Source organism: Cynara cardunculus, unplaced genomic scaffold, assembly GCF_001531365.2.
Source record: "Cynara cardunculus var. scolymus isolate 2C unplaced genomic scaffold, CcrdV1 Un_Scaffold_1327, whole genome shotgun sequence".
Classification (NCBI taxonomy): domain Eukaryota; kingdom Viridiplantae; phylum Streptophyta; class Magnoliopsida; order Asterales; family Asteraceae; genus Cynara; species Cynara cardunculus.
In genome coordinates, this window is record NW_020200734.1 from 9246 (window position 1) to 20766 (window position 11521).

Genomic DNA, 11521 nt, shown 5'->3' on the forward strand with positions numbered 1-11521 from the left:
CGACTAACAAAAAATTTACCTCTGATCCCGAAACCGAGTATGTTACGTTTCGGGAGCTATAAGATGATATAATTTAAGAATCCATCCATCATAATATGACGATTGATGCTTAAGCTGAGGTAAACAATGTTATAACTTCACGACGCAATCGCCATCACGAACTCTTGATTGGTGCATTGCGTATAAGAATATAAAAAATGTCACGAAATAACAGTTACATCAGTTAATTACCATAATTTTTTTACCAACGGTAAAGAAATTTAAATCCTGATGAATGCTTATATTGAATCTATATCTGAAGAATATGTTATGAGACGATGGAGGTGTGACCTAAATAATTGAAGAATTTTAAACTAAAAATACGAAAGCCTTCTAGACAACCTTTGTGAAATTGAAGACATCTTTGAAAAGGTCATGGAAAAAACGTGCTCTTTTTTCATAAAGAATTCTTTAATAATTCTGAGCCGAATCTTTTCCAAGAAGCACATACGATACTTTTAAGCTTATGGGCTAAAAGATGAAGTATATACTTTACTCGATAAAAAATCTCATTTTTTTAAGATCCACTGTAATGATGAGAAAGTTTTTTATATAATATCCCAAAACAATCAGTAATTAATCAAGATTCTAAATGACGTGAAGCGTGACAGCAAAGTCAAACTTCAAGCCTTAGAAGTCACTACGAAACCATGTTTTTTTATAGCATGACCTATAAAAAATGTCAGAAAAATCAGTATCATGTTACAAAAAATACGTTTTTGGGAATAACGTACTACGAGCTTAACATGGCGTCAGACATGAGCCTTAAGTCATGGTCATGGGGCGTCAGTCGTCATATCAGTTGTCATGGCGAGCATTTTAGAATATTGGTAATATCAATGATTAGATAAATTCCCTAAAAGTAAAAGAAAAATATATGATTAAATTCCCCATCACACAAGGTTTTGATTGGGACCACAACGTCAGGATTTGTGAGGAGTGCAGGAAAACAATGGTACATTAAATAAGCAAGTGGGAAATTATTAAAGACTAAAAGGTGCAAAAAGCCCAAATCTTAAAAAGGGACCAATTTCATCCACCATAAACCACAAAAAGGTGAGCCCAGAAGAGTGTGTTTCCCTTCATCATGGTCATGGGTCACTTTTTCTCTAAATTTGGTGGGGTTTGTAGGGTTATGGCCGAACAGCCTCATGGGAATCTGGTTTTGTGGTTACATATTACTTATAATAAATTTCTGGATTTTGAATTAAAAAGTTACTTTCTAAATACTGTATTTCGTCCCTATTATGTCTTGGGATAATTCAGAAACTTTATACACGAATTAAGACACAAAATTCGAATATATATATAGATATTCACCAAATCACGTTTTATGTATTTATATGAGAGAACAATGGTTACGGGTTGTTAAACGGTTAAAATATAACTGTATAGTAGTTATAATCGTTAACGGATAAGGTTTAGGAGCAGTTATATCAGAATCGGAGGTAACATCCAAAGCTCTGGTTCCAAGGTCAGAAATTTGATTGCTCTATATAGACTTAGGGGCCGTTTACCAATCTTTTTGGTTAAGTGTTGATTCGGGTAAGAGGTCTGACTGTGGTAAGAGGTCTGACTGGAGTAGGTGCAAATTGCATTTTCTTGTTTACCAAACATTTTTTATTAAGTGTTGATTGAGTAAAAAAGACCATTATATCCCTCTTTTTGGAGTAAGTGTTGATTGAAAATTATTGTTTACCGTATGACGTATGTATTGTATTAAGTGCTAACATAAAATGTTATTTATCAAATTCCATCTAAGCCCAATTATATTTGGATAAGATTAATAAAGCACAGACCCATATTAACCCATATACATTTAAGCCTAATTATATTTCTCAAAAACTTGAATCAGATATGGCAACCCCCATTCAAAAACCATAGTTCTCTTTGCCCAAAACCCTAGCTCCCCTGATTCTCTCTGCCACCCCCGACCCACAGAAATACCCGCTGCTCGCCCTCTCGTCACTGTCCAACACCTTGAATCGGGCATGGCCACCGATGGTGTCGGCGTTCCTCTTACCCGCCTATTTCTCATTGCCCAAACCCTAGTTCCCCTGATTCTCTCTGCCACCCCGACCCACAGAAATGGCCGCCGCTCGCCCTCTTGTCAACGTCCAACAACTTGAATCGGACATGGCCACCGACGGTGCCGGGGTTCCTCTTCCCCGCCTATTTCTCTTACCCAAACCCTAGTTCCCCTGATTCTCTCTGCCACCCCGACCCACAGAAATGGCCGCCGCTCGCCCTCTCGTCACCGTCCAACACCTTGTATCAGACATGGCCACCGCCGACGTTCTTCTTCCCCACCTATTTCTCTTTGCCCAAAACCCTAGTTCCCCTGATTCTCTCTGCCACCCCGACCCACAAAAATGGCCGTCGCTCGCCCTCTCATCGCCGTCCAACACCTTGAATCGGACATGGCCACCGATGGTGCCGGCGTTCCTCTTCCTCACGTCATGAAATAAGGAATACATCCCTCTTCCCCACCGATTTAGGGTTTTAGATGGAGAGAGTAGATAATGAATACATCCCTCTTACCACAATAAGATTCATTTTTTTTGCCGACTCCAGTAAGACGACAGTCAGAGGCAGGAAATCTGATTGCTGATTTTGCTGTTAGGTAAACAGTTTTACCTCTTACCCGGGTAAGCATCTCTTAACGAGTAAGAGGTGGTAAGAGATTAGTAAATGGGGCCTTAGTCAAATTCCTCCGGTTCAGAACTCTGGTTCTATTGTTCGGAGCTTTGATTGCTCCAACTCTGATCAAGACTTAGAAATTTCAGTGATAACTCATAACTCTGATCACACTACCTCAGAACTATACTTGGTGAAATTCCATCAAGCCCAAAAGCAATTTAGAGGATGTTTCCAATCTCCTAAAGTTAGGCCAGATCATCCAGAAACATAAAATCACTAAGTACGACTCTTCATAAAGTCACTGGGACCATCGCCAAGGGCGCTGCCCTTTAGACCCACAAGGGAGCGCTCCCCCCTTGAACCCCACCTTTCGGCGATCTGAGGTGACGGGGACAATCAATTGTGAGTGTGCACTCCTCACTTCTTAACTCCCTTTGCTTATTTTATCACTTTAATCGATATCAAGTAAATCACAATTACACCAAATAGTTGATGACGTTAAAATCACCATCAAAATACGTAGAAAGGTGAGACAAGCTAAAGAGAGAAATACCAATATCAAGATAGATGCATAAAGGCTATATGATCGTTATTTTCACATCTTCTGCAAAATTGATCTAATTAAAGTATCCCAAAACGACAGAAATCAAGATCAAGTATTTTGGTTTCACCACATATATATATACAGAAAATGTATGAGAACCCAAGTTCCAAAAATACATATTGAAAACAAAACGTAGTGATTGTTAACACTTAGAACCAAATTTCGATTACCTCTCACTCTTTCCATTGGTAAGATGCACGATCAACAATCAGGTAGTCTCCACGTATGTCTTTAGCAATTCGAATATTGTCATCCAAATAGACTGAATCAAACCTGATCCAAGATAGAAGAATCAGTACATATTTGCAAGTTGGCCTAAACACTCACGATTAGTTTACAATTTGAAATGTGAATCTTTTATGTTTTATGTGACGAATGGCTGTAGAATGTATACCACAATTAGGAACTTGTTGGGTTAAGTTTACAACAAAATCAACATCAATTTTGGATTTGGAAACTAATTTGTTGACTTCAAAAGACACATTTTTCATTGGGATGGAGGGAATCGCTTGCGCTTTTGCATTTTGCACAAGCCCCACGCGGGGGGAGGGGGGGTCACAAAAGTACGCGCTCTACCCTTTGTAGTAGAGGACAGGTTTATCTACATCCTACCCCTCCCGGACTTTGCTTTTGAGTGGGATTTATATTGAGTTTGTTTAGTTTGGTTAACTTGTTCCGGCATGGAGTAAATATGTCATCATCAACCTTTTACTCCGTCCAAGAATAGGAGGCATGGTTGACAACTAGATGATCCCCTCTAATATCCTTTACGACCCGTATCTCTTCATCAAGGTACTCAGACTCGAACCCACAGAAAGACAATGACTTCATTCTCAATGAAGAAAACCAGCACACATTAAATAACACACATTTGCAACCCTCCTACACTGAATGAGAAAAAGGGGGAAATTGATAGAAATACCCAATACCCAGCTGTCGATTTCATCATGGTGAACAATCATATAGAAGGCATAAACATATATATCTAGTTCCTATGCGTTATTAGGTGACACAAGCGGCTTCACAAAGCTGAGAGGTGTTGCACATGACTAAACCAACCAAGCGAAACTAAAGAATCACAGTATACCCAACTCAAAAGCAGGGTCTAGAGGTGGGATATATGCAGTCATCTCTATGTTACACCAAACTAGCTTTCCAAATTTTGAATGTTGTGATTGCATTAGCCATATTAATGTCCTCACTATTAAGCTATTACCAAGTGCAACGATCCAAAAATGAGATATCCTTCGACTTCTTTTTATAAAAAACAGGTCACTTTGCAAGTTCAAAGTTGTGGATATAAAAAAGAGAATTGTATAAAAAATAGCTTCATAACAAGGTCTTCACATTGAAGATTTGGTGGTGATGAACAGGTAACAAAGCCCCTATCATTTGTCTGTGGGAAGTGTTCCTTCCATCCTTCGGAAACTGCCAGGTTTGACTTAATACATTATTTAAATTAGGGCTATGATTGGCAACCATAAACCAGCTTACTTTTTGAACTTATTGAAAAAGCCCCATTTGATAAACCATAAACTAGCTTATAAGCTAGTTTTCTGAAAAGTTACTTCAGATAGCTTATTAGAGATTTTTTCACCTTTTTCCAATTATGCTCCTTACAAATATACTCTTATATTTTCTTTCTAAGCCATTTTACATTGTTATCCAGCTTATCAGCTATAGATCAGCTAGTTTGCTAAACATCACCAAAGTGTGAGAATTTATCGAACAACTAAAATACCCTTCAGTAAGAAATATTTTTCATCGTAGACCCAAATCAGTTCTAACGATGATAATAGGCATTCAGATAACTTTGACTTTGAAACCTGCCGGAAAAAAGAATATTATAATTTTCATAGCACATCCTCTACAGAAAATTCTTGCAGGGTTTAATGGACTGTAGGCAAGTAATATGTTTGATTTTTTATAAAATCTAATTGTAATCTCTTTCCTGGACAAAAGGAAGTATCTTGTTACACAAAGATTGATCATCGGTTACAACATAATCTATAGTTAATCATTGAATACCACCTTGCAATGTTGTTCATCAAATGCAAATGCAACAGAAGCACAAACATCATTAGCGTATGGCCTTTCAATGTTGTTTACCAAATGCATATGTAACAAGATCACAAGTGACCTGAAAAGATATCATATAACTTACCATCCTTGACCAAATGGTGGCAGTGGAAACTCCCAATCTTTCCCACGTAGAACCGCACTTGTAAACCTACAAAAGAAACATGCACGCAATCATCATTACATTAACACCGAAAGCAAATTTGGGGTCAGCAACTGTTTTCATGCTTATTCAAGGGTCCCCAACTCAAAATGATCAAAATATGTTACATATCTAGGAAAAGAGACCATCCTTAACAATTCAGCTTATAGAAAAGGATTTGAAACTCTCCATGATAGTGCACCGTTGACTTTTGAGTTCAAACCTTAGATTCAAATTCAAATTTGAAATGGGCCATGCTACCATTTGAATGCCAACACTTTTCCCGTTTGTGGTTTTACAATGGTTATGAACTTAAATGCCATAATGAAAATTGTTTCAAAAGACAGAAGAATTTGTATTGATTTGGAACTTGATATTAAAGATTTGACCACGGAAGTCAAATTGGGAAGTGTGTGTGTACCTAAAACTGCTATCCCCTTCATTCCAACAAAGATATAAAGTAACTTTCAGTTTTAAAAATCCACATGAATTCTTGGCGGTTTCAAGAATCTGATGAATTCATTAAACATAGAACAAATACTACAAGTAGAATGAATAGTGGCGTTTCATTTAAATCTAGAATTCATCCGCTGATATGAATTAAGAAATGTGTTTGTATACCTAAAATTGACGCGTTGGGGTGAAGCAATTTCCATATCAGATCGAACAAAGAAAACTCCATCTGGAGGGAAAGTAATGACATTATTCAGACTGCGTTTCTCGACATCGATCACTTGCAAAACGTCTCCAGCTTTCGTTCCGAAAAAGCTCGCGTTCTTGATGATAAACAGCTGTTCTTTCTCGGTGGTCCAAAGCAAACGCCAGGTACCAGAGAGTGATGCGTTGGTGGTGAGCTGGTCACGGTTGATTAGAGCAATAGAGTCGACGGCGTCGGTGATCTGAGACAGCTTTCGCCGGTCGGATTGGGTGGCGAGGCCTCTGTTTTGATCGGAAATTAGATCAAGGAGGTGAGATTTAGCGGATGAGAGAGATTGTGATGCGAGAGAGCAACGAGTAATTAGGGGTTTTGGGGGTTGATTTAGGGGATTGAAAAGGGCAATGGCGTTGGAAATGGCGGGAAGCAATGAAGTTGCCGCCATGGTAGCGCAAGGGAAGCAGGAGATGATAATTGTATGGTGGTTGGGATTTGGTTGTTTTTGGGACAAATTTGTAAATTAATTTGGGAAAATTATATATAAAATATTACCAATTTTTATTTAATAAATTTTAATATTCAATTTTTTTTATTTTAGTATCCAAATTTTTTAAGGTTTAAATTTCTAGTTATGTTTATTAAAAAATAAGTATATACTTTTAAAATTATTTAAATTAAATTTCTAAATTTATAATTAATTAATACATAAATATTTAAGAGTTGAAAAAATAGGTAGATTTACTAGGATTAAAATTTCGTCATTTGGTTAATCAAAAATTATAATAATTATGTATATTTAAAATTGTATCATTTAGAATAAGAATACAATTACAGTAATTTGTCTAATAAAAACTTAAAAATTTTAAAGACTTGGGGGTTGTTTACCGACAATAGTTGGTAAGCGCTGTCTGGAATAAGATGTCTGATTTTTTGTCTCGTTACAATTTGTCGGGATTAGTCTAGGCATAGGTTGGACACCTTCAAAAAAGATATAACAAGTTTGACTAGAGTAAGAAGATGTTTGTTTTAAACAAAACCTTTCTTGTTAGTCTTTTATGTCTGATTCGATAAGACGTATGATCATTCAGATCGTTTGTTTTTTCCCATTTTTAAGAGGCTCGTATGTGTTATCATGTTCCGAAAAATCAGACCTAGCCTAACCTCTTATTCGCTCCCATCCCAAATTGACCTCCCAAACCAAATCGGCCTCCAATTAAATTTCATTAGCTAAAGAATCTCCCATGTATGCTAAAGAGAGGAATACAAAGTTTTTTGCCTTTTTTGGTTAGGGGTGTACAGAAAGGCAACCGATCCAATTAAAATTCAATTAGAACCGACTTACCATAATGAGATATTCAATTGTAATTGGATCGATCGGATTGAAAATTTCAATATCCAATTGGGATCAGTCGGTTCTTGGATTGCAATTCAAAACCAACTAACATCCAATTAACCATTCGATTACCATCTAGTGATCCACCTGATTAACCATCCAATTATCATTATCCAACTATCATCCAATTATTTTGATTTCAATTTGCTTAAATCAGAATTTGTATTGTGTTGGTTTTTGAACTTTTAGCCTCTATTGTGTTGGTTTTAACACATATTAAAAGTGTTAATGAATTTGTTTCATTGTGAGAAAATTGGATTGAATTAACATATTCGATGAATCAGATCCGGTCATCCATTGGATATAATAAATTATGTTAAACACATTATGTATGTTTGAATTTTTTTAAGTTATTTTGTTCTTGGCATAAGTTATTAAGAATGACATCACGCCACTCGAAAGAAAAAAAAATCAGGGCGTGACACTTTCCATCGGGGTTCTTTAATTCATGAAACACCTTGTGGTACATCTAGCACGTGAGGCACTAATTGGGGGGTGTGGTTCAATACAGATGGATGTATATCTAGACAAATGTCTAGGGTCCTTGAAAATGATATTGAGAAATAGAGCAAGGGTAGAAGGGTCGATTGTGGAGGCATATTTGGTTAACGAACTATCTACATGCAGCTAAACATGAGCCTTGATATTTTGCTCCCAAATGTCAGTCTTCCGACCAACGGTTAAGCATGTTTAAAACCCCGTGTTTTCCATTATTTGATATGGTTGGAAGACATTGTCAGCTAGAAGATGAAGATATGCACATGACTCACACATACATCTTGCTTAATTGTGAAGAAATCTCTCCTTTTGCATAATGTTCACTAATATGGTTAGTGAGAAAGAGCCTTCTATTGATGGAGCAGGGCTCGATAGACTTAGAAATGAACAATTTGCTAGATGGTTTGAAAGCTACATAAGTGTATACATATTAATTCTCATTATAGGTTTTTGTCCTTTTTATATGTTTTTTATTATTATTTGTCATGTATATGTTATGTCTTCCATCGACCCTACTACCGATCGTCTAAAAGTGTTGGAAGCTAGACCTCTACGTTATGTTTGGAGATACTCGGGCTTTTTTGCAAACGGTTACAAGTTTCACATGCAAACTCACGGTACCGGTCGCACCACACATAAAAGTGGAGTATGCGTGAAAGGCTCCTATTACTTAGAGTATGGGGTTGACTACTATGGATTGTTGGATGAAGTCCTAGAGATAGAGTATCATGGGTATGGACTTGGCCGTTGTGTTGTTCCACTCTTCAAATGCATATGGTTTGATACAAGGAACGTTGCTCGATTTAACCCAAGAGATAATGTCGTTGACGTCAAACCCATATCAAGACTTTGTTCAGGTGATCCGTTTATCCTAGCATCACAAGTTGAATAAGTCTATTATGTACCATATTCATCGAACTCATTAAAATATTGGTGGCATGTAGTGGGAAAAAAAAAGCCAAAAAGGATCTATGAGTTAGATGAAAATGTGCATGGTGAATAATTTTTCCAAGAAAAATAATAGAATAACATCCATAGGAAGAAATAAAGATGTGGATGAATCTATCTGTCTTGTCACACATGAAGAAGACATGGAAATTGCCAATGATTTTCGTAACAACTAGTATGTTGACGAGAGCAGTGACGAAGAAGAAGAGTTTGAACACTCGGATAGTGACTCAGAGGACGAAGAACCTGACTTGTCTAACTCCTCAGATGATTAAATATTAGGCTAATCTTAGTCTTATTAATCTTGGTCTATGTGTTTTAAATCTTTATTGGCAAGAATGTTTAGTTGTTTATTTGTTACCCTTATGAATTTGGAGACAAAATGTTTGTGTTTGGCTTATCGTATTGGGTGGAATTTGATGTTGTGTTATATACTTGAATTATTGTTATATGTTTTCTAACTTTGTTTTGTACACTTGCTATGATGTCGTGCATTTGGCCTTTTGAAGGTAGGACAGTTCCAGCAATCTAGAAGGTAGAGAGGAGACTTCTATTCTAGGAGTCTCTAGTAGTGCTTCAACACCAGATGAACTTGAGTCTAGAAATGGTCGTGGCATCACCAATCCAGAACAACTTCGGTCGTAAAGGATGCGGATCGGGATAATCGCAACGATTAAGTGTCATATTAACTAATTGATCAAATTAACTGTTTTGGGGTATCGATATTGATTCAAGTAATTATATATCTTTTACAACACGCACATCATTTGCCATATGATCCAGATTAACCGATCCATGATTGATCACGCAGGGTGCACTTGGTCGATGATCCCTAGGGAGGTCTGGCCTAAATGTGGGGGCGCTTTCAAGTTTGTAGTATGTATTTAACTTGTTATACTTTTGAACTTAAAAATCAACCAACACATTATGTACAGGGGTTTTATTGCTAGGATTCAGCCTTAGACAGCCGTATGCTGGAGATTTGGGAGGCTAAATCAATGAAGAACTATAATGACGGGTTGATCAACAAGGAAAAGAGCAAGCCAAAAGGCCGTTCGTGCCGGTCGTCCCTATCGAGAAAGCGACCTTGATTGGGATATGAATTTGTTGAAGGACTTCCCCCTGCTTGGTTCAATCAACGGCTCTGGGCTGAAATGATCGGACGTTGGAACACCGATCATTGGAAGGGCGTATCCAAAGCGGCTAGCACGAACTGGATGACTGAGATTAACAGTGAAATATCTAAATACACCTTCTGGTCAATCACGTTCTTTATGTATAGTTCTCAACTGGTAAGTCCTTAACACTGATTACTTTAGTAGCTTGATTTTTATTATGTCACAACTAACACATGTTTGGATAATTATTTGCCTTTGTAGACGAAAGCAAGAAAAGGCATGCCACCGTCTTGTGTGGACCTGTATGATCATACATATCGGAAGAAGTCGAATACAATGTCATCTTCTTCTGATGGTGGGTCATTAAGGGAGTATGTGACTTGAAGGTATACCTGAGTTGTGGTAAGTTGTTGGTCCCAGCCGGAGCTATAAGAGTTTATAGGTAACCGTTTGTAGAAGGGGGGATGAATACAAACACGGTAACTTTTACGGGTGTTTGGTTCGCAGAATGATTTCTGAAGGAATGAAATCTGTCAAAGGAATTGGAATCTGGAAGGAATTGGAATGAAATATTATCAAGTTTGACCAAGTGTTTGGTTGGCAGGAATGAAATTTAAGCTGTCTAATGAATTGAAATTTGTCTGTTTGGTTTCCAACAGAATTGGAATGGAAAGATGAAAAAAAAGACAAAAATACCCTTACTTCAATTTTTTTAAAATTTATTTTTTTAAATACAAATAACAATATAAAATTAACATTTAATGAGAAAAAAAATGTTTACCATTTATTGAAATATATATAAACATAAAACATGAAAAAAATTCAACCAACCATAAACCAAACCATTCATACAAGTTGACACATCAAATACCCATATATAAATATTGTTACCAACAAGTGTTCACATATAACATCCAAGCAATAAGCAGCGGCTAGGGTTTAATAGGAGCAGAAGGGTATTTGTGTCATTTAAACACTTTTGGATGGAATGTAATTCAATTCCACCAGATTTGGTAAGGAATGGTGAATTCCTCAAATTTGAGAATCTTTGGAATTCAATTCCATTCCATAGGTAACCAAACATTAGAATGGGATTTGGTCAACAGAATTGACCATTCCAATTCCATCAGATTCCGACGGATTCTGACGAACCAAACGGCCCTTTACTTTTAGAAATTATATATTGATAAAGAAGATCAATACAAATTTTATAGATTGGTTGGGGAATATAGAATATAGAACGTATCTAAACAATCTAAGATACACACAAAATTATAGATAGCAATAAAAAAAGACTTGCTACAAAAAATAAGGTAAGAAAAAATGTGCTCTTTATTTGTTAAAGTGGGACTTTCTCTTAGACAGAGAGTAGAGAGAGAAGTAACTTCTTGGGTAAGTTTAGAGT

At 36.7% G+C, this 11521-nt stretch overlaps 1 protein-coding gene across 1 annotated transcript; it reads right to left on the bottom strand.

Moving 5' to 3' along the window:
• Positions 1–3285: 3285 nt before the first annotated feature.
• Positions 3286–6662, bottom strand: LOC112502382 (probable plastid-lipid-associated protein 11, chloroplastic). The gene is made up of 3 exons (XM_025106273.1): positions 6126–6662; positions 5448–5513; positions 3286–3556 (listed from the first exon to the last, which is right to left on the bottom strand). Exons 1-3 carry the CDS (start codon positions 6602–6604, stop codon positions 3457–3459), a joined length of 645 nt encoding a protein of 214 aa, XP_024962041.1. The 5' UTR covers positions 6605–6662; the 3' UTR covers positions 3286–3456.
• Positions 6663–11521: the final 4859 nt, after the last annotated feature.

What these genes read in the sequence shown, in the direction of transcription:
- LOC112502382 (XM_025106273.1), bottom strand. Translation starts at nt 6,604, where the DNA reads ATGGCGGCAACTTCATTGCTTCCCGCCATTTCCAACGCCATTGCCCTT. An exon ending in CCCCAACGCGTCAATTTTAG is followed by an intron (nt 5,514 to 6,125) that starts GTATACAAACAC and finishes TTTCTTTTGTAG; the next exon opens with GTTTACAAGTGCGGTTCTAC. An exon ending in CCACCATTTGGTCAAGGATG is followed by an intron (nt 3,557 to 5,447) that starts GTAAGTTATATG and finishes ATCTTGGATCAG; the next exon opens with GTTTGATTCAGTCTATTTGG.